Below are 24,103 nucleotides of genomic sequence, written 5' to 3' on the forward strand. Positions count from 1 at the left end.
ATACTCTGGACATATGGGGCAGATATACTAAGACTGGCATTTGTATAAAGTCCATCAGTGCAAAATGCGCCAAATTTGTTAAAGGGAACCTGTCACCTCCCAAAACCATCTTAAACCGCCAGCAGTACCTGCCTGTAGCCCGCAGTGCGTTTCTGATGATGCCTTTCTTCCTGAAGGCCGATGCAGAAAAAGTACTGAAAACGTTGTTTTATCCCCTGCCCGGCGCGCTTCTCCACACATGCTTGAAGTCAAGGAGTGAGCGGCCTCCTTGCTTCAAGTCACGGTAACCACGTCCCCTTCCCTGCCCCTCCCCTGTGACTGACAGCGCTTATTCAGAGAGTTCGGCAAAGCCAGCCGAACTGCCAGCTGTCAGTCACAGCGAAGGTGGCGCGGTTACCGTGACTTGACGAAAAGGAGGCCACTGCCTCCTTGACGTCAAGCCTGTGTGGAGAAGCGCGCCGGGCAGGGGATAAAACAACATTTTCAGTACTTTTGCTGAATCTGCCTTCAGGAAGAAAGGCATCATCAGAAACACACTGCTGGCTACTCGCAGGTACTGCTGGCGGCTTGGGATGGTTTTAAGAGGTGACAGGCTCCCTTTAAGAAGCACAGGCCCTTTAATAAATTTGGCGCATTTCAATGCAGTCCATGAGCCAGAAATTCAAAGCTTCATTCATCATTTATGCCAATTTCTGACGTACATGATAGGAAATCTGTTGCCACGTCCTCTCCTGATAAGCCCTGCCCACTTTTGAAAAGTGGCGAGAGAAGTGAAAAGTCGCCAATGTGGCGTGCACCATCATTTGACGAATCAGACTATGACCGATTAGTAAATCTGCTCCATGTGTATATGTTAGTATTGGTTGCCAGATGGCAGAATATTAGAGCGGACCTGTGCCCATTCTATGCAGATCCATATTCACGTATATGGATAGAATGTAATATCAGTAATGAGTTGTATGTTCTAACTTCATGTCCTTCCTCTGTAATTGACGTCTGTCCATTTTGTCAGGTATTCCTTTGTACATTGGGTGAAGTTCTCCTCCGGTGCTGTCAGAACCCTGTGTGGGTGCCATTACTTTGCTATGAACTTTGAGAACTTATTTCATTTGGTTCTAAAGAGAAAGTTTCCCCTTTACCTCTAGAATGAAGTCACCCTGCTGAGAAATGAAGTGGCGCAGCTGAAACAGCTTCTTCTGGCTCATAAAGATTGCCCTGTAACCGCCATGCAGAAGAAATCTGGCTATCATAGTGAGTAATGTTCCATTACCCATGGCCTTGGGCTACATAGTGAAATACTGCCAATATAGGAAAGCTCCTATGCGCTTCCAGTGTTTAACATCGACTATAGAAAATAAGGGGAGGTTAGCGCTGGCTGCATTTACATGTCGACTCAATAGGATTCATCTCCACGCCGCTCTCCAGGAAATATTTTTTTGCTGCACATGATTAACTTCAGTGTAAGTCTCTCTGGCACTCAAAGCTTTAAAACATTTTGCAGATTCCCCCCCCCCCCTTCCAAGCGTAGTTTAATTAGTACTGTATGTTAAAAAATCCCTAAAGCTATTGTGCTCCTGTTTCCGCACATACACTAGAATAAACATATGCAAAAGGCTTGAGTAAGTTTCTCCAGCGTGTGAAATAAACACATAAAAAAATTATATGTATGTATGTTTTGACGGATTTTATTGTAATGGGATTTATTCCGTCTGCACACGGAATTGATTTCCGCATCTTGAATTAAATGTCTAATATTTCTGTTTTGGCGGCTTGTGTTTCGAATGTTAATCCGCGTCGGAGATAGACGGTCGTGATTCACAGGTCCTAGAATGGACTGCTTGCTGCTGTTGTAGGACTAAAAGTCTCAGCGTGGCCTCTCTGTCACTACTGTAATTGCAGAGTTTGGTCGCAAAGGCAAGTAATACATGCTGTGGATATAAAATCTAAGACAATGGAGGCATATCGCTAGGATATGCCCCCATTGTCTAATAGGTGCGGGTCCAGCCCCTGGGACCTGCACCTACACTGAGAACGAAGCGGGAAAGGTGGTGCCTGGAGGACCCCGGATTTCCCAGGGTCCGGCCACCACCAAGTGCTTTCCCCATAGTACTGAATCGGAGCACACTGCCTTTGCGGGGCCACTGCTCCCATTCATTTCTATGCGGCCGACAGAAATAGCCGATCCAGCTGGCTCAGCTATTTTCGGCGGCCCCATAGAAGTGAATGGAGTTCGGCTGCGCATGCGCAGTGCATCCTCCACAACTTTCTGTGTTTCAGTGTAGCTGCGGGTCCATCGATATGCCCCCATTGTCTGAGATGGGAAAACCCCTTTAATTCTGCAGTATGCTCTAACATCTGTGCCATGTTTTCCCTCTGTGTGTGAATGTTGTACTGTAATAAGTTGCCGATTTATGCCGATCCACAGCATCTGAATGTGGCTTTTATTCCACATACATGGTATTCATACTGGGACTTGTTCAGCACAGGTTGTCTACCTTTGAGTTTCCAGCAGCATGTCACAGTGACAGCATTAGGCCTCATGCACACGACCGTTTTTCGGGTCCGCATCCGAGCCGCAGTTTTTGCAGCTTGGGTGTGGACCCATTCACTTCAATGGGGCTGCAAAAGATGCGGACAGCACTCCGTGTGCTGTCTGCATCCGTTGCTCCGCTCCGAGGCCCCGCCAAAAAAATATAGCATGTCCTATTCTTGTCCGTTTTGCATGTCTACAATGGGCCGCCCATTCCGTTCCGCAAATTGCGGAAGGCACACGGGAGGCTTCAGTTTTTTGCAGATCCGCGGTTTGCGGACCAAAAAAAACGGCACGGTCATGTGCATGTAGCCATATAGTGTGTTTTCACACAATTTGATTAAATCAGTAGTACAGGAGCATATAATAAACTTTGTAATGTAATTTATTAGAGAAAAATGCCTCTTTCTCAACTTATCAGGGTTTTTTCCTGGCCAACCCCCCTTCCCCCAACTAACAGTCTCTGTCTTGAGAGATCGAGCAAGACTGTGAGCTTACTCCTCCTCCCCCTAACCTCTGTATATACTTCTAGGGGCAGCATGTAATCTAATCCTTCAGTAAGCTGACAGCATGTCTCATCATCAAGATATATCACAAAGTTTCTTATAGTCACCTGTGCTATTGATTTATGCAGAGTTTATTGAAATGTTAGTGAACACTGAAGTGAGTAATCGTGGTCTGTGTACTGCACTGCAAAATATGTTAGCCCCTATCTATAGGGTAGGGGACAAGTTTCTGATTGCTGGGGAATCCACAAATCACTAGAACGGTGGTCCCCTGTCCTATGGATAAGTGTTCTTTATGGGAAAAGTCCCTTTCATGGTAAGAGAGACTTTTAAAGTCAAGGATTTTCCCCCCAAAACAGCACCAATCTTGCAAAGGGCTGTGCTAAGTATTAAAGATTAGACTCTTTGAATTCATTTGGGATGATCAACAATATCAGGATCAGTTCCCGAACAAGCATAACAACCATAGAACTTTATCACAGCTTTCTACCAATAAATCCCAGCACTGCTTTCATGTTTCCAGGGCATTTTAAGAAATGTAAGCTGGGCTCTGTATGCTGTTGGCAATAAGGTTAGTTTATTTTAATTTTCAGTAAATTAGGCTTTTCTCTTTGGAATATGGAGGTAATATTCATTTATAAACCTTCCTAGGATACATTCACAAAAAAAATTTAAAATACACCAACTGTTAGCTTTTAATGGCTTTTTGCATCCATGTATGCATCCATTTCCTGGGCATCTATGTCCGCTTTTAATCCGTTTTGCATCCGTTAACTGCCATTAAAAACCGATGAATTTCATTGTTAGTAGTTTAAAACTACAGCCTGTGCATTGCCCTGAATTTATATAATGCCTCCAGTATACATAATGCCGCCCTCAGAGCGTATAATTCCCCCAGTATAAATAACTCCCCTATATTGTTCTAGTTTTGCCCCATACTGCCCCCAGTATATAAAGTGCCCCGTATATATTAAGGCTCCCTTAGTTCCCCCGTTAGTGCACCCAGTAAAAATAATGCCCCTCTATAGTGCCCCCAGAATATGTTATGGCCCCCTTTGTCCCTCATATATACTGTATAATGCCCAACCGCAGACAAAAAAAAACGAAACACTCACCTCACCACAGGCAGTAATGGGGAACACTCACCCCTCTATGGAGGCAGCAGGACCTGAGATCATGTGATATGACGACGCTATCAGGTCCTGCTGCCTCCATAGAGGGGTGAGTGTTCCCGTGAGCGCCTATGGCCGATGGTAGATATTTTATTTTCATAATGTACGCCTGGCCGTTAGATGGGTTTCTGTCTAAACAGCCGTTAAGAAACAGGCCCATTGATTTCAGTGGGGTCCGTATGGCCAAAATGGCCCAAAATAGGACATATCTAATATTTTTATAGCAATTTGTTCACTGGCTGATAAAAAATAAGGACCATGTGATTAAAAAGATTTTCCAGGATTTTTCTTACTGATGACCTATCCTCTGGATAGGTCATCACTATGTGATTGGTGGGGGTCCGACACCCGGGACCCCCGCTGATTAGCTGTTCAAGAAGGCACCGGCAGTCCTGTGAGCGCCGCTACCTTCTCGTAGCTCACCAAGCCCAGCGCGGTACAATGTATAGCGGATATGCTTGGGACTGCACTCAGCCCCATTCACTTGGATAGCTGCTTCTAGGCCACGTAACGCATGAACGTGTTGTAACTAGCCTAGGAAAAGCTTAGCAGAGAGAAGGCTGCGGCGCCCACAGGAGCCCCACTACCTTCTCAAACAGCTGATCTGCGGGGGGTCCCAGGTGCCGGACCACCCACCGATCAGATACTCATGACCTATTCTGAGAATAGGCCATCAGTAAGAAAATCTCGGAAAACCACTTTGTGTTTGAATCTGACTTAGGACGACATCTGCATGGAGTTTGTATGTTCTCGCTGTGCTTTTGTGGGTTCAACTCGCAGTACTCCAGTTTCCTCCCACACCTCGAAAACATACAGGTAGGTTAATCTATAAGTTAGATTGTGAGCCCCGATGGGGACAGGAACTGATGTGAGTGAGGACATTCTCTGCACCGCGCTAGATAAATCAATAAAATACATAAAATGCAGATTTCATGTATTTATCCATAGCCTCCCATTGATTTTAAAGGGGAAGAACATATTTTTAAATTTTAAACTAGATTTTCCATGTGATTGTACATCGCGGCTGTAAAACATGTCAGCGGAGTCCTAATGATAAAAAAACTCCACTGTACCTGGGATTTGAAAAATTGTCCCTATATTCCATATGAATCCTGGCGGCTCCTAATTCCTCACTGTGAAATGTGACGACGATAAGACATACCGAAGGCAGTAGACGCTTTGGAAAGCCTGTCCGTCAGAATGTGACAAGTCACCTCTTTGGCATTTGGAAGGTTAATTGAGCCTTGCCTCCGCTCCCTCTTTTTTTGGCTGTGATATACGGCGCTCCAACCAGCTGCTGCCGAGGAGTAAATGGCCAATTTTGTCCCTGGTACACAAATTTGTAACAAATAACAAAGCTGGGAATGCATTAGGCAACATTCATAATATATAACCCACAGCTTTCTCCTTTATGATTTAATGATATTCTGGGATATTTGTAAATGTGAAGATTGTCTCTGCCATATGCAGCCACTTCATTTTAATTTGCCAGTGTCAGTAATTCAGGAGGATAAAGAAACATTTGGAATTGCATGCAAACAGTTCCTCAGGTGCTCGCGATAAAACTTAATAGCCTCCATCTTTACTTGTAGTCATTTTAAGCGGTTTTATCAGAACAGGCAATATTTTTTAATTTAAAAGAATCGAGCGGTAAAGGCAACTTTCCATTGCCATATATATTTAGGGAGCTGATTTTGTCATTTCTGAGCTGATAAATCTTACTCGGCGGCGGCGCAGTCATTTGACAGGGCTAGAGAATAACATTTTGCAGCAAATTGGATCGGCATAGGCATATGTTGGAGACTGGTATTAACAATGATTGCGAGGAGGATGAGGCTATTATCCTTTACATCTGATAAACCCACATAATGTCATGTAGGCGCTCCCAGTGTCTGGCATTGCGCGCTGCGTTTGCCTTTGAATGTCTTCCCAATATCCTTGCAAACATGCCACATGTATATTCATCTGCACAGTAAATGAGGCCCCCGTGTTCAGCAATTATGATGGCTAAATGTGCTGTCATATTGCAAAATTCTGCTGTATGAGATGCAAAGAGCTATCTCCCAGGGAAAGAGAACCCTCTCGCCAGCGCCACCTTGTGGAAGTGGCTCCCTATAAGTCAAAGTCTGACTTTTTAAAAGCCTTGGAATATGACAAGGGAAAATAGCCAAGCAATATGGCCTATCTGTAGGCAGCTGTTTCGGGGTGCTTGCTCCTCATCAGTACAGAGTAGGTGTCACGGACGGTGTACAGGAAACAAGGCAAAACAACATGCATATATGACTCGCTGGATCCAGAAGCTAAGGAACCAAGGGAGACCCCTGCAGAAGACCTGGCACTTTCCCTGGCTGCTCAGCCTATGCAAAGATCCGAATGGTGGAGGTTTGCATATCCACGAACCTTGACTATAAAGCCCTGAGCACCCTACAATAGTGAGGGGACACGACCACCGGCTCCCTACACAAGACACGGAGGGAGTCAGGGTCACCTGGGATCCAGCAAACAGATATTAACAGATAAAGGTACACTTAGCTTTGAAGCAAACAGGAGGACAGATCAGCGTGCACACACACTCCAGGAAGTAATATAAGCCGCCCAGAAAAGCATTCTGGGGAGGCATTTAAAGGGAAGCAATTAACACATGACAGCTGAGAGAGGCTGACGAGAGGAGGAGCTGAATACCACAACACAGAAATTCAAGGAGGAGGTTCTGAAAGGCCTCTGTCAGAGCTTCTCAGCTGTCTGGTTGTGACAGTACCCCTCCCTCTACGAGTGGACTCCGGACACTCAGAACCCACCTTCTCAGGATGGGACCTATGAAAAGCCCTGATGAGACGAGAGGCCTTAATGTCCGTCACTGGGACCCACATCCTCTCCTCAGGACCATACCCCTCCCACTGAACAAGGTACTGAAGAGAACCGCGGACAATACGAGAATCCACAATCCTAGAGACCTGAAATTCAAGATTCCCATCAACCATAATCGGAGGAGGAGGCAAAGGCGAGGGTACAATGGGTTGAACATAAGGTTTCAATAAGGACTTATGAAAAACATTATGGATCTTCCAAGTCTGAGGAAGATCAAGACGGTATGCAACAGGATTGATGACAGACAGGATTTTGTAAGGCCCAATAAACCTAGGACCCAACTTCCAGGAGGGAACCTTCAATTTGATATTCTTGGTAGACAACCACACCAGATCACCAACATTCAGGTCCGGACCAAGCACACGTCTCTTATCAGCCACACGCTTATATCTCTCACTCATGCTCTTTAGATTATCTTGAATCTTTTGCCAAATAGATGACAAAGACGAGGAGAATCTGTCCTCATCAGGTAAACCAGAAGACCCCTCTCCCGAGAAAGTCCCAAACTGTGGATGAAACCCATATGCACCAAAAAATGGTGACTTATCAGAGGACTCCTGACGACGGTTATTTAAAGCAAACTCAGCAAGGGACAAAAAAGAACACCAATCCTCTTGATTCTCCGCCACAAAACAACGCAGATATGTCTCCAGATTCTGATTGACGCGCTCTGTCTGGCCATTCGACTGCGGGTGGAAAGCAGAAGAGAATGACAACCGAACCCCCAAGCGATAACAGAAAGCCTTCCAGAATCTGGAAACAAACTGCGTGCCCCTATCAGAGACTATGTCTGAAGGAATACCGTGCAATTTGACAATGTGATCAACAAATGCCTGCGCCAGCGTCTTAGCATTGGGCAAACCAGGAAAAGGGATGAAATGCACCATTTTGCTAAAACGGTCCACCACCACCAGAATCACAGTCTTCCCCGAGGAACGAGGCAGGTCCGTGATAAAGTCCATGGACAGATGTGTCCAAGGACGGGAAGGAATGGGTAAGGGAAGGAGAGGACCTGATGGCCGTGAATGAGGGACTTTGGCACGAGCGCAAGTCTCGCAGGCTGCCACAAAACCCTCAACCGACTTACGAAGCGCAGGCCACCAGAATCTCCGAGCGATGAGATCCAGTGTGGCTCTTACCCCCGGGTGCCCAGCAAGGACCGTATCGTGGTGTTCTTTAAAAATCTTGTGTCTTAAAGCGAGAGGCACAAACAACCTCCCAGGAGGACAAAGATCAGGAGCCTCTGACTGGGCTGCCTGCACCTCTGCCTCCAATTCAGGAAAAAGAGCAGAGACCACCACACCTTCAGCCAAAATGGGACCCGGGTCTTCAAAATTCCCGCCTCCCGGAAAACAACGTGACAGGGCATCTGCCTTCACATTCTTAACTCCAGGGCGGAACGTGACAACAAAATTAAACCTAGAAAAGAACAACGACCATCTGGCCTGTCTCGGGTTCAGACGCTTGGCTGACTCCAAGTAGGCCAGATTTTTATGGTCAGTAAATACGGTAATAGGGTGTCTGGCTCCCTCTAGCCAATGGCGCCATTCCTCAAAAGCCAACTTGATGGCCAACAATTCCCTATCTCCCACATCGTAATTTCTCTCTGCGGAGGAGAGTTTTCTTGAGAAAAAGGCACACGGTCGCCAATTGGCAGGAGAGGAACCCTGAGACAAGACCGCCCCCACACCCACCTCAGAAGCATCAACCTCAACTATGAAGGGTAACGAAACATCAGGTTGCACCAAGATGGGAGCGGAAGCAAAACTCTCCTTGATATCAGAAAAAGCCTTACGCGCCTCTACTGACCAAGAAGAAAAATCTACCCCCTTTCTGGTCATATCAGTGAGTGGTTTAACAATAGAAGAATAATTCAAAATGAACTTCCTGTAATAATTGGCAAAGCCCAAAAAACGCATCAGCGCCTTTTGATTCTCAGGAAGCTCCCACTCAAGCACAGCGCGGACCTTCTCGGGGTCCATGCGAAAACCAGAAGCGGAGAGGAGAAACCCCAGAAATTGAATTTCTGGAACCGCAAACACACATTTTTCCAGTTTCGCATATAATTTATTCTCCCGCAGGATGAGCAAGACCTGACGTAAATGTTCCTTATGAGTTTTGAAATCGGGAGAAAAAATCAAAATGTCATCCAAATACACCAATACTAATTTTCCCATCAAATGATAAAAAATGCTGTTCACGAAATGCTGAAAAACGGCTGGGGCATTCATCAAACCAAAAGGCATAACCAAATTCTCAAAATGGCCCTCAGGGGTATTGAAGGCCGTCTTCCATTCGTCCCCTTCTCTGACCCTGACCAGGTTGTATGCCCCTCTTAAATCTAATTTGGAAAAGACTTTAGCCCCAACAACCTGGTTAAACTAGGTCCGGGATCAGAGGAAGCGGATAAGGGTCACGAATTGTGATATTGTTCAGCTCCCTGAAATCCAGACAAGGTCTTAAAGAACCATCTTTTTTCTTAACAAAGAAAAAACCAGCGGCAACAGGTGACTTTGAGGGTCGTATGTGTCCCTTTCTCAGACTCTCAGAGATATAAGCACGCATAGCGATCCTCTCAGGTTGGGAAAGATTGTATAAACGAGATTTAGGCAGCTTGGCGTCTGGGATGAGATTAATAGGGCAATCGTACTCCCTGTGCGGGGGCAAATCCTGAACTCCACTCTCAGAGAAGACATCCTGAAAATTCAGAGAGAAAAGATGGTACAGTCTTAGTAGCAACCTCAGAAACAGATGTCGTGAGGCAATTCTCTCTGCAAAAGTCACTCCAACCATTTATTTGCCTCGCTTGCCAATCAATGGTGGGGTTATGTTTAGTGAGCCAGGGTAGCCCCAACACTAGAGGAGTCGGCAAACCGCTAAGGACGAAACATGACACATCCTCAACATGAGCATCACTCACAATTAAACGGATATTGTGAACTATGCCCTTTAATGACTTCTGAGAAAGTGGAGCGGAATCGATAGCAAACACAGGAATATCCTTTCTCAAAGCGCACACCTGGAAACCATGAGTTATCGCAAAGTGATTATCAATGAGATTGACCGCTGCTCCACTATCCACAAAAATCTCACAAAAAATGTTCTTGCTCTCTAGCGCCACCCTAGCCGGCAGGACAAAACGGGAACTACAAGCAAACGGAAAACCTTCAATCTCCGCCTCAACCCTGCCAATAGTAACAGACGGAACATTTTTCAAAGATTTTTTCCTCTTTGTTTCTTTATTATACCCAGAGAACTGCCTGAATCTCCTAGAGGGACAAATATTTGCCAAATGATTAATACCTCCACAACAAAAACAAACCCTCCCATGCGGGCTGAATCTTCTATTGTCAGAAGCAATCAACCCCAGCTGCATGGGCTCCTGCTCAGAAGGGGCTGACAGCGACTGAGACCCCTGCGCAGAGAATGGGACCGCTGCACAGTCCTGGGACCGAGTATGACAGGAAGGAGAGATCTCTCCTCTCTCTCTAAGACTCCTGTCAATACGAACGGCCTGAGACATAGCAGAGTCCAAAGAAATAGGCCTTTCATGAAAGGCAAATGCATCTTTCAATCCCTCTGAAAGACCATGGCAAAATTGACTTCGGAGTGCAGCATCATTCCAACCAGTATCAGCTGCCCATCTCCGAAATTCTGAGCAGTATATTTCTGCGGATTGTTTACCCTGGCATAGGAGACGTAATCTAGACTCCGCCAGAGCAATACGATCCGGATCATCATATATCTGACCCAGGGCTAAAAAGAATTCATCCACTGAACGGAGAGGCCGTGCCCCCTCCGGCAGCGAAAAGGCCCAGGACTGAGCGTTACCCCTGAGCAGCGATATAATGATCCCCACCCTCCGTTCCTCATCACCAGAAGAATGGGGAAGAAGGCGAAAATGGAGTTTGCAAGCCTCTCTAAAACGCACAAAATTCTCACTACCCCCGGAGAACGTATCCGGGAGCGAGATCTTAGGCTCAGAGCAAACTCCATGAACGCCAGCTGAACCGGTCACTTGAAGCTGAGAAAAAGTCCTGCGGAGATCAGCTACCTCCAATGAAAGACCCTGAAGGCGTTCAGCCAAAAGTGAAACCGGATCCATGCTTGAGACGGTTATGGCGGCTTATAATGTCACGGACGGTGTACAGGAAACAAGGCAAAACAACATGCATATATGACTCGCTGGATCCAGAAGCTAAGGAACCAAGGGAGACCCCTGCAGAAGACCTGGCACTTTCCCTGGCTGCTCAGCCTATGCAAAGATCCGAATGGTGGAGGTTTGTATATCCACGAACCTTGACTATAAAGCCCTGAGCACCCTACAATAGTGAGGGGACACGACCACCGGCTCCCTACACAAGACACGGAGGGAGTCAGGGTCACCTGGGATCCAGCAAACAGATATTAACAGATAAAGGTACACTTAGCTTTGAAGCAAACAGGAGGACAGATCAGCGTGCACACACACTCCAGGAAGTAATATAAGCCGCCCAGAAAAGCATTCTGGGGAGGCATTTAAAGGGAAGCAATTAACACATGACAGCTGAGAGAGGCTGACGAGAGGAGGAGCTGAATACCACAACACAGAAATTCAAGGAGGAGGTTCTGAAAGGCCTCTGTCAGAGCTTCTCAGCTGTCTGGTTGTGACAGTAGGGTTCTGGCTGGCTGAATGCAATGCCTGGGAGATATCTTTCTGCATATTTTTTTTCCCGTGGAGCACTGCTTAAAGGCCTCCATGCACAGCTGGTCTCTTTAAGGACAGCCAGCACCCTGCCTAGTCTGCGTTCAGGGGATCGCACCCAGCCAGATTCTTATTCCGTACTGATGAGGGACAAACACCCTGAAACAGCTGTGTACGGATGGATATCTGGCTTGGCTAGTTACCCTTGTCATATTCCAGGACTTGTTAAAAAGTCAGATTTTGACTCCTAGGGAGCCACTTCTAGAAGGTGGCGCTAGCGAGACGTTTCTTTTTCCCTGGGAGTCTTTGCATATTTGTTTTCTCATGGAGCATTGCCAATAGGTCTCCATATTATGGAGCACTGCTAAAAAGTCTCCATACATAGGATTTAAGGAAGAGCCAGCACCCTGCCTAAGCTGTATGAGATAATCGTTCCTGAAATGTGCTCATTCAACATGGACGTCAATTAGAAAAAGAAAGTATCTATCTATCTATCCACCCTATCTCCAATGTCCCAGCAATGGAACCCAACAAACAAGGCAGAGAACTAGTGAAAACGTGGTGCAGTGTAGAGCTCTCAAGATCCTGATCACACGGCAGAAAGGTCCTGGTAGAGTATATGTCGCGTAAATACTGCGGATTCTTCACAGTGGAATTGTGTACAGAAAATCCACAGCATTTACAATACCAGTAAAGTGGGTCACATTTTCAGAAATCTCCTCCATACTCAGAAAAAAAAAAAAAACTGCAGCATAAGGCCTGTTTTACACTTGTGTTGTGGCTTTCCAGTTCTGAAATCCGGCAGAGGATCTCAAAACGGGGCCAAAATGGATCAGTTTTGTCCCCAATCATTGTCAATGGGGTCAAAACTGTTCAGGATGCATTCCGTTCTGTTGTTGCATTTTTTGACTACACACAAAATCGGTTTTGCGTCCGTTCTGCGGAACGGAAAAAGCTGTAAAAGACAGATCCGGCGCCCATTGACCCACATTGTTCAGTTTAGATTTAATACAACCGGATCCGGCTGAAACTGATGCATCAGAATGTATTAAATGGCCCTGATCCGTTTAATTCCGGTTTTGAGATCATCTGCCGGATCTCAAAACCAGAAAGCCACAATACAAGCGTGAAACAGGCCCACACAATCCGGAGTTTGTCAGTTTATGATGTGGGTTTCAACATTTGCAATGCAAAGGTTGAAAGCAGCATAAGACCTGCAGCGATTCCTGCACCAATGCCACCACACAAACCAGCCCATTTCAGGTGACTTTTGAGGAGGTGCATTTCAGAGAGACCCATTGCTGAATGTCCATGATGGAAATTCAGCCGCAGTCACCCCATGTGGCTGTACCCATACAAAAATGTCCTCATGTCAAGCTCTGCACTTGAGGATTTTTGGCCATTGTATCTTGAGGGATCACTGTATATAGATGGCTGCATCTTCCCCTCACACAATAAAGCTGCCCATACTCATTCAGTAGCTGACAGCTCTATCTCTCAACTCTCTCCCGGCTTCCCCGTACACATACATGTTCGACACTGGCAGCGGCCTATTTTCCTGGAGAACAAAAGGATTGAGTGAAAATATTAATTTTGCCTGATCCTTATCTCCCCGACATCATCTGTCAGGGTCAAGTTTGGAGCTTCCCATATACATTAGTGTGTCTGCCGAACCCTCCGTTCTCTCTGGTTACGGCCAACAAAAGACTAATGTGCATGGCCAGCTTAAAGGGGTTCCTCTGGAATAGTTTAAAATGTCTGCCAATAACCTGTCCTAGAATCTAAGCAGGACTGGTTGCCACCACTTGTAGAGCTGCCTTCATTGCTCTACAGTAGATGGTAATTATTTGATCCTGCCTCCGGTATATCATCATGGCTGAGCAGCCCGACAGGAACACACACCACTATGTAGTATAGGCAAGTGCTAGAGTGTAGTGAGGCATCGACCCCTCACCCGCCAGTGGGGGCAACCAGCCCTGCTCACAGTCTAAGACAGGTTGCTGGTGGCCATTTTGAATTATTCCTGGAGAACCCCTTTACGATGTGTTCCAAAACCTTAGGATTCGCCAGAATCAAGCATTTATGTATTACTTTTTTATTGTTTGAATTATTTTGCTAAATTTAGTGAATAATATTATATGTATTCTATAGAGAAAAAAAAGCCACAGATATACATTTAAATGGCGATTCCCAAATACTAAGGCAACAAATGTACAAATTGGGGATTGAAATAAAGTGAATGTTTCCGTCTGACAATCATTTCCTACTCCGCTCCAGTTCCAAACAATAATTTAGTGAAAACATGTTTGCAAAGTTACTTTGGGGCGTCCTTGCAGTGGATTTAGTGTAAAATCTGTTCCCAAATAAGCTAGCTCTATCAGCTGGGATCGTGATTGCCGGTCTCTTTACAACATAGCAGCGCTTGCCTTAACTCTTTTATGTGTTAAAACATCATCATCATTACCTTACCATTTAAAAATGTTTGTTGGTTAGCACAGCAATTTGCACGTTTGCCATCTACAATTTACAGTGATGTATTTTCATTGGCTTCTTAATTATCTTTCTAGGATCCGCTCAGAAGGACTAAATTATTAGATGCAGCGCGCGGAATAGTGGATGTTTTCGGTGCCCTGAGCCCAATTAATTTGTGCATCTCTGGAACAGCTGGTGGCATTTAGGCTCTAAATACTGCTTATTCTCCTGAGTGCACACCATTACAGTCAGGTGCCGGCATCATCACTCGCTGCACTTAATGGAAAGGCATCCCCATAAATGTGAAAAATAATCTTTATTTGCCATCGAATCATTGCGAGGTGTGTTTACATCACCTCTAGAATTAGGCAGCATTAGTTCCATTAAACCAATTTACAGTAGAAGTTTTCAAGAACAACATGAATCGCCCGATTCATCTCTGAAAGGTTGACGTGTTTTGCTTTTCTTCTGGATTTGATCCGAATCTGAAAGGGGAAAATGTCGGAGGCTGCAGGACGTTAATGAAGCTGCGTGGCAAATGGTTTAGTTAGCTGGCATCCTAAAGACACGTGCTGCTTGTGGCTGATTGGAAAATGGGGATGGAGACTAGTGGGGTCTGTAGTTTTCTCTAGGAGGGTTATAATGTTAAAGGGGTTTCCGATTAAGGCCCCATGCACACTGCCGTGTTTCACAGCCGTGTGCGGGCCGTGGAACCGCGGCCTGGATCCCTCCTGAGAGCAGGAGCGCACGGCGTCACTGGTTGCTATGACGCCGTGCGCTCCCTGCTGCCGCCGCAATACAGTAATACACTGGTATGATCTATACCAGTGTATTACTGTACTGTGCCGGCAGCAGGGAGCGCACGGCGTCATAGCAACCAGTGACGCCGTGCGCTCCTGCTCTCAGGAGGGATCCAGGCCGCGGTTCCACGGCCCGCACACGGCTGTGAAACACGGCAGTGTGCATGGGGCCTAAAGGACATCTGTCAGCAGATTTGTACCTATGAAACTGGCTGACCCGTTGGAAGCTGAAGGCATCTGTGTTGGTTCCATGTTCATATCTGTCTACATTGCGGAGAAAAATGATGTTTTAATATATGCAAATGAGCCTCTAGGAGCAACAGGGGCGTTACCATTACACCTTCTGCTCTCTCTGCAAGTGCTGCACTGTCTCCACTATGATTGACAGGACCAGACAGTGAAAACATCATAACGCCTGGTCCTGTAAATCAAATTGCAGAGGGCACGGCATATGCAGAGAGAGCGCAGCCTCTAGGTGTAATGGTAACGCCCCCGTTGCTCCTAGAGGCTCATTTGCATTTATTAAAGCATCCTTTTTCTCAGCACTGCAGACACATATGAACATGGGACCAACACAGATGTCTTCAGCTGCCAAGGGCACAAGTAACAGGTCAGCTAGTTACAAATCTGCTGACAGATGCTCTTTAAAGCTGCCACAGATCCAGTTCCCAGCACCAACAGGATCACCCAGGGGAAGCCAGCGGAATGGCCATCTAAGAAATACCTGGGCAGCTGGAGTCTGCCAGAGTGCAAGCCTCTCTCACAGTGGCTCTCTATTCTGGCTCAGAGAGGAGGCCTGAGAGCAGGGTACCCCTCCATGATGTCCGTATTTCCCAATAGGGCTTATCAGATCTCTGCAGATCGGGCTCCTGGTCCCCATAGCAAGCAGCTGATTTTAAAGGGGAAAGCCAGATGAATGGCCTTTGGTGTAATACATGAACAGCTCTAGTCTACCACAACAGAAACCTTTCTTAGAGTAAGTCCAGACATAGCAGTTGAGATTAGGTTAAACCTTTTATGGTCTTATTGTTTTAGCCACACCTCAGTTGCTAAATCTGGCTAATTGGGGGGTGGGGGGGGGGGATAAGTGGTGTACCTCTTTCTATATGTCTCTCTAATAGGACATATGGACAGGGGATGTCTACTTGAGACAGTGCCTTTTAAAGGGGTTATCCTGGAAAAGATAATGATGACCTATCCTTAGAATAGGCCATCATTATCAATTCGGCAGGGGTCCGAGACTCCGCACTCCGCCAAGAAGCTGGAGCTCAGGTGAGCACTGTGACCTCCTGACAGCTTACCAAGCACAGGGCCGTACATTGTATAGCGGCAGTGCTTGGCATTGCAGCTCAGCCCCTTTCACTTGAATGGTGCTGGGCTTCAACTAGGCCATGTGACTGATGTACAGTGACATCATTGGCCTAGGAAGAGGCTGTGGCGCTAATTGAGTGCCCAGTGTCTTCTAACAACTGCTCAGCAGGAGCCCAGGGTGTCAGACCCCCAGCTTCCAAACGACCATATAAATGCTTTAAAGAAAAAACTTGCTAAAATCCGGACATGTACACCAGGTCTACGCATTTGAGAGCCACAAATTCAGATCCTTACTCATGAGACCTGGTGTACATGTCCGGATTTTAGCACGTTTTTTCTTTAAAGCATTTATATGGTCGTTTGGAAGCTGGATTTCTCTTTTCTTCTACATCTTAAGGATAGGTCAGCAATATCTTTTCCTGGATAACCCGTTTAATTTTTTTGACCATTTTTTGTAAACCGCTGTTTTGAAACAGCTGAATCCTTTTAGGCAAGGAGCACACATAATTGTATCCGTAGCGTTAAACTGGACAACACCACTTAGTGTGAATTATCCATTTGTTAGTAAGCGAGTGGGCAAACCGCTTTGTAGGAAAGCAACATCAGATGGGTTCATTTTCAAGTGTTTTCTGTCGATTTTATTCCTGTTCTCACCACAAAAATCCTATGACCATTCAGCTGACTTGCTATTGTAAATCAGAGGAGATAGCTTTTGGCGGCACGTCCAGCCCTATATATGGAAATAAAGTTGTTGTCTATCTTTTGGAATCCCTTTTTGTATAAAGGTCACTCCAAGATAAGTGAATTTACGGATTGGCATGTTGCTTGGACTCCCAACCATCATCTGTAATCTATTGTAGCAAGCACTCAAGTTCACTGCAGCACCACCACAGGAGAGATGAAGCATTACATGATTCCCATTGAGCTATCCATATAATGGGTCCTCCAAAGAGAGAGAGATGTTCTGTCTAGATGATGGAGCATGAATGATGACTTTGGCAAATAGGCAAAATGCAATAGTTGAATTTCATGTACATAGACCCTATGGCAGATACAATAGTGTAAGTGCTTCGTATATATGGACACTGACATACATTTTGTATCTTTGTGTGTTTAGTAGATCCAGAAAAAGACGAAAGCTCAGAAGACATTTCAATGCCTGGCAGCCCACAGACTGAAGCGATCCAGCACAGTTCAATCAGCACTTCCAATGGTGTGAGCTCCACCTCCGTGGCAGAAGCAATAGCGACATCTGTTCTCACCCAGATGGCAGATCAGAGTACAGAACCAGCTGCCTCCCGCGTCAATCTGGCTCCTCCTCCCGTGCAGCCTTCAGGAAGTTGATTAGGAACACGCTCCACTCCAGGTTTTAGCAGATGATTGGCGATTTCAGAGGGGAAAAGAGCAAAAGGCCAGTCTTGAGAGGTGAAAATAATGTAAAAACTCTCATTTTATGTTTTACGTTGTAGCCGCTATGGAACAAGTCCTGCCCTTCTTCAGGAGCAAGTGTCTCTTCATTTCCCTTTTTTAACGTTTTAAAGTTACTTTTTAGCTTCAAATCAATTAATGTGACCCCTTTCTCTGTAAAAACCTACGTTAGGGGGTTAAAAAGAAATTGTAACCCTATTTTTGTGTAAACAATACGGGGATGAGATCCGGGGGCAGAAACTATGCTAATGTCACCGTTATACCAAAGTTGCATAGTCCCGTTTGATCTTGATTGTTAAGGTCGTAATGCACTAGGCGTGAGAAAGAAAGACAAAATCGATTTTGCTTTTAATCTTTTGCCGTTTTTTTATTTGCACAGCTGGAAAAGAGAATAGTGGAGGATATTACTTATACTTTTTTCATTATTTATGTTTTTTTTTTTATCTTTCTAATTGCACAAATTTTTAGTGGTTTGGACATCATCACATTTGAAATGTACAAAATGATTGCTCATTATTTGCAGACGTTGTAGTCTAAGTGCAATATTTCTTTAGTTGCCTTTTTTTTTTTGTCTTTTTGGCAAACATACTGAAAATAGTCAAAAGAAACTCACCCCAATCCCATAGAGTGCTAGTTTATTAGAAACAAGCAGGATAGTTTCAGGAACAACACCTCTGTATGTGCTCCCCAAGCTGTTACTTACTGTATTTGAAGGCCAGGAAGAGCCTAAAGACCTATTTTCGACGACTTTACAACTTGCATTTTTCATTGTATTTGCTGAGTTGTTCTTAACTCTTGTGTAAGCGCGATCATTATCCTGTAACAGAATTTTCATACATTTCTCGTGGAGAGACAAACCATTAAGTTATTGGGATGGAGTTCTTTGGCAATATATGTAGCAGGGTTAACACACAAACTCTTAACTCATCGTGTTATCTTGAAACAAAAGCCGTTGAAAACCAATTGAAGGTGTTTGCTTAACGCATTTAGTTTAGGTAACACGTCTCATAAAGCATGTGTGTTAACGCTACTATATCTGTACTCTAGCTTTCTAATGTACTATGTTGAAAATTAGTCCCGTTACCTTGTGGCACTGAGGTCCTGGGTTCAAATCTTACTAAGGTAAACATCAGCAGGGAGTTTGAATATTTTTCTGTGTGTTTGCATGGGTTTCTTTTGGATTCTCTGATTTCTTCCAGCACTCATGAAGCATGCTGATAGATTATAGGGCATCTGCCAGCAGATTTGTACCTATGAAACTGGCTGACCTGTTGCATGTGCAGCTGAAGGCATATCTGTTGGTCCCAAGTTCATATGTGCCCTCATATCTGAGAAAAATTATGTTTTAATCTATGCAAATGAGCCTCTAGGAGCAACGGGGACATCGCAGTTACACCTAGAGGCTCTGCTCTCTCTGCAACTGCTGTGTCCTCTGCACTTTTACTGACAGACAGTGAAAACATTATCATGCCTATTATGGTGGAGAGGGCGCAGCAGTTGCAGAGAAAGCAGAGCCTCTTAGTGTAACGGCAACGCCCCCGTTGCTCCTAGAGGCTCATTTGCAATAATTTAAACATAATTTTTGTCAGCAATGCAGGCATATATTAACATGGGACCAACAGCTGCCAAGTGCACATGTAACAGGTCACCCAGTTTCATAGGTACAAATCTGCTGACAGGTGCCCTTTAATTGGCTTCCTATGAAACTTTCCCGAGTTCATGTGTGGCAGACATATGACAAAAATTAGCCCAACTGGGGACAGGGATGGCAACCTCTGCAGAGAGCAGAATATGTTGGTGCTGTATAACTATAAGAAAATAAATCATGGGAATCATTCCTCCAGGAGCAGGGGTGCTGTGTGTTTGCATGATGGCACAAAACCTTTCCTGCCAGCCAACCTTACTTGTGCCCTCTTCTACAAATAAACAAAACAAAAATTGGAGGCCATATTCCTAAGCGAAATCTTGGGGTGGAGTAACTTGCCCATATTCTTTCCTGCTTCCTCCTGTGTATTTTTTTTTAGACTAGCAGCCCAGATATTTTCTCATGTTGCCTGACCGATACAGCACATAAGTCAATTGCATACATTAGGGAGCCTATAGAAAAGGGGGAAGATCTCATCATACTGGAGTTCCTTTTAACTCTTTCACTGCCAAGGACATATCTCATACGTTCTCGCAGGGTGGCACTTCAGTAGCCAAGGACATATGAGATACATCATTGCTTCTAAAAGCTCTATCTCAGGCTGTATAGCAGAAGTCTTGTTTTAAAGCTGAGAGTCTAAGCTAGCTAAGAAACAGGCAGAGATGAAACCTTTAGAAATCGGATCATGAGCGAGACTTGCAGGTATATGCAGTTCCCAATTTACCCAACTGTATCTCTGGCTATATCACGGCTAGCACAGCGATTCTGGTCCTATTTTAAAGCTTAGATTCTCTAGCTGCTATAGCACCTGCGATAGAGCCAGTAGTAGCAAGGACATATTTCATACATCCTTGCCTATTGAAGGGCCACTCTGTGTGGATGTTCTTGGCAGGAAAAAGGTTAAAGATGCAACAAATTAAGATGTTGTGTTGTATACAACGTAGTGTTTTATTTGCCTATTATTTGCCTATATTTATATACTGTTGAAGAACCCCTTTAATTTTATTTTAATGTGTGAGTCAGGAGTGCAAGGAAACATTAAGGCGAGAGAGTGGAGCCCATAGATTTTGCCAGCAATCTATGCCTGAATGTTTTATGATGCCTTCAATGTGATGCTGGCTTATAGAAGACTGCAGGTTAAATAGAAGTATATGTATATAAATATATATTTATGTTTGTGATGATTGATAACTAACATTCCATGATGTAAGGTAGTTTGTGTTGGAGGAGATGATTGTAAAGTACACATTCTCATTATCGAGGTTGCCTGCAGGATATTGAGTCCTCTCAATGTGCCATTATGTATTTTCATTCACAATGCAATATTTCCAGGATCACTAGGAAACTGAAAGTGTTTACTTGACTTCGAATCAGTTTTTCACAATTTTTATGTATATAAAATGATTACTTTAGCAGCATACCTGCGACAAATAGTGGTTACATCATTTTTTTCCTCATACTTTGAATGCGGACCCAACTTAAATGAAATATTTTAACCTAAAATAATTTATTGTATTTTAAATGAAAATCAGACTTAAAGTGTAGGTTACCTGTAAAAGTGACCTAAAATGGCTGGAAAGACATATCACAACTCCAGACAATTCTAGATGAAACAGTCACACTGCACTTATGGAGTGATGGGGCAGATTACACGGCCAAACTGCTTTTAGGGACTACCTGGTTATTCTGGACCACGCATATCACAGCAATAATCTGTCTATATGGTCTGGACCTCCTTCTTGTAACAGCAGTCTGGAGCCAGAATACGTAGCCAGACTGCTGTTATAGCGGGAGGTCCAGACTACACAGCCAGTCTACCACTGTTAAACGGAGGGGGCCAGAATAGACAGTCAGACAACTGTTATAGTTGTAGGTCAAGACTACACAGCTAGACTACTATTATAGTGGTAGGTCCAGAATACACAGCTAGACTACCGCTGTTATGAGGGAGGTCCAGACTACACAGCTAGACTGCTGTTAAAGGGGGAGGTCCAGACTACATAGCCACAATACTGCAGTTATGGGCGGTCCAGAATATACAACCAGACTACCACTGTTATGAGGGAAGGTCCAGACTACACAGGCAGACTACTGATGTTATCGGGAGGGGGGGGGGGTCCTGAATATACAACCAGACTACAGTTATAGTGGTAGGTCCAGACTACACAGCCAGACTACTGTTAAGAGGGAGGTCCAGACTGCACAGCCACAATAATGCAGTTATGGGGGGTCCAGAATATACAACCAGACTACCGCTGTTAGGATGAAAGGTCCAGACTACATAGCCAGACTACTGATGTTATTGGGGGGGGTCCTGAATATACAACCAGACTACAGTTATAGTGGTAGGTCCAGACTAGACAGCCAGACTACAGTTATAGTGGTAGGTCCAGACTATACAGCCACAATAATCCAGTTATGGGCGGTCCAGAATATACAACCAGACTACCACTGTTATGAGGGAAGGTCCAGACTACACAGCCAGACTACTGATGTTATTGTGGGGGTCCTGAATATACATCCAGACTACAGTTATAGTGGTAGGTCCAGACTACACAGCCAGACTACAGTTATAGTGGTAGGTCCAGACTATACAGCCACAATAATGCAGTTATGGGGGGTCCAGAATATACAACCAGACTACCACTGTTATGAGGGAAGGTCCAGACTACACAGCCAGACTACTGATGTTATTGTGGGGGTCCTGAATATACAACCAGACTACCACTGTTATGAGGGAAGGTCCAGACTACACAGCCAGACTACTGATGTTATTGTGGGGGTCCTGAATATACAACCAGACTACAGTTATAGTGGTAGGTCCAGACTAGACAGCCAGACTACAGTTATAGTGGTAGGTCCAGACTATACAGCCACAATAATGCAGTTATGGGGGTCCAGAATATACAACCAGACTACCACTGTTATGAGGGAAGGTCCAGACTACACAGGCAGACTACTGATGTTATCGGGGGAGGGGGGGGGGTTCTGAATATACATCCAGACTACAGTTATAGTGGTAGGTCCAGACTACTGTTAAAGGGGAGGTCCAGACTACATAGCCACAATAATGCAGTTATGGGGGGTCCAGAATAAAGACGACAGCCCTACTACTGTGATAGGGAGGAGGTTGAGGAGGTCCAAAACTACACTTTATTGATTTTCATCTGTCTTGTCTTAGGGAATATGTATACGCATTAAGCACTGGATGAAGCTGCAGTAATCCAGGGTAAAGGCAATGCACTACCTTTTTTATTGTTCATTTTTTTTATTTTCCAGCTGAAGGGGCATACACAATGTTTTTTGTTTTTTTTCTTCTAATGCCAATCAACCTCAGCTACATCAAATGTGAATTCTGCAGGAAAGCTTTATATTTGTTGTCTAATTTAAAGATAATTTGTGAAGGTTCTTAATCTCTACCGCGGACACGTCTCACTTGACACTCTTATTGACACAGTTCATTTTTTTGTATTATACAATTGTCGCAGCTGTAAATTAAGATGATATTCTGTAAGTATGGAGAGAAAATGTATTTGGTGAATGGTGTTAGTTTCAATATTAGAAAAACAATGTTCATCTGTGTCCTGCGAGTAAATGATTTGTTCTTAAATCCATTTTGCAACTTGTCGACAAGTCCATGCGTAGCAATTTCTAATCGCTGAATTTAATTAACATTTCACAAACTGTACGCCATCATTTTTTAGTACAGTTTGCATGAGTAAATTATGTATAAAATAAATGCGTTATTTAAGATTGTTTTTTTATTTTTAATAATCTTATTCGGTTACTGTATTTCCATTGTTTACATAATGTCTTTATGATCTGTCTAGAAGGCAAGCACATAAATGTACATTGAAATAAACATTTTAAAAAGCAATTGACTTCTTTTGGAATATTTTTAAAAATGTTGTTATTAGTTGATTTTTGTGATTTTATGATGAGAAGGATTTATGTTTGAGCAAAATGTTTACCTCTTACATCTCTGCAATCATAAAATCAAAAATTTACAGAAATGTAAGTTTTTTTTAACTCACATATTTGGAGGAGTTTGTTTCCTTTCTGTGGTGGGCAGCAGCTCATGGAGTACCTGCATTTTCCAGGACGCCTTGCAGTTTGCTCTTGTTTCCCCCCTGCATACAAAATATTCCATCACATATAGCCCCAGAGATACATAGGCTATGTAACACCTCCCAAATTTCCCTCTCCACTGTCTAGAGAGAGATATAGCTTTATACGTGTATGAATTTAGAAGTAGGGATGAAGGATGGAAGGTGTCTGGACCACTTCACCTCCTCTCTATGAGATCAGTACACCGGCACTGAGGGGAGGAGACATTAGCAGGGAAGCTACTGAGCATGTCAGTCCACCTCTGAATGCAGGAAAAGGTGGACCAGAAGAATAAACAGCAGGGGGCGCTACCAGAGAGGAAAACGTACAGAAAAAAATTACAATATTTTTAGTGCATGTATATTGGAATAATACTTTATTTGAAATGCCCTATTCATTGTATAATAATACTTTTCATGGGATAACCTCTTTAAGGCAAATTTATGCAGGCCCGTTCACAGTGAGTTTTTAGGAACAAAGCATTTATTCACAATCATTGTCTTATTATTGCAGGGGGTGATAGGCACATGTTCAGTCGTGATTGCTTGTATGGAGAGATATGGCATTCTCTTTGTCACAG

The 24,103-nt window shown here is 44.3% G+C and overlaps 1 protein-coding gene and 1 long non-coding RNA gene across 2 annotated transcripts in view; both read left to right on the forward strand.

The window, feature by feature from the left end:
- Positions 1–19,063, forward strand: part of ATF2 (activating transcription factor 2) — an 85,353-nt gene extending 66,290 nt beyond the window's left edge. Inside the window, exons 11-12 of the mRNA XM_044303583.1 lie at positions 1,146–1,251; positions 17,461–19,063. Of these exons, the coding sequence (XP_044159518.1) occupies positions 1,146–1,251; positions 17,461–17,687 (333 nt within the window). The 3' untranslated portion in view covers positions 17,688–19,063. The remainder of the gene's footprint in view (positions 1–1,145; positions 1,252–17,460) is intronic.
- Positions 19,064–19,363: 300 nt separating this feature from the next.
- On the forward strand, positions 19,364–23,293 carry LOC122944895. The gene is made up of 2 exons (XR_006391067.1): positions 19,364–22,236; positions 22,275–23,293. It is a non-coding gene; the product is annotated as an uncharacterized LOC122944895 (long non-coding RNA).
- The last annotated feature ends 810 nt before the right edge of the window (positions 23,294–24,103 follow it).

Source organism: Bufo gargarizans, chromosome 8, assembly GCF_014858855.1.
Source record: "Bufo gargarizans isolate SCDJY-AF-19 chromosome 8, ASM1485885v1, whole genome shotgun sequence".
Lineage (NCBI taxonomy): Eukaryota > Metazoa > Chordata > Amphibia > Anura > Bufonidae > Bufo > Bufo gargarizans.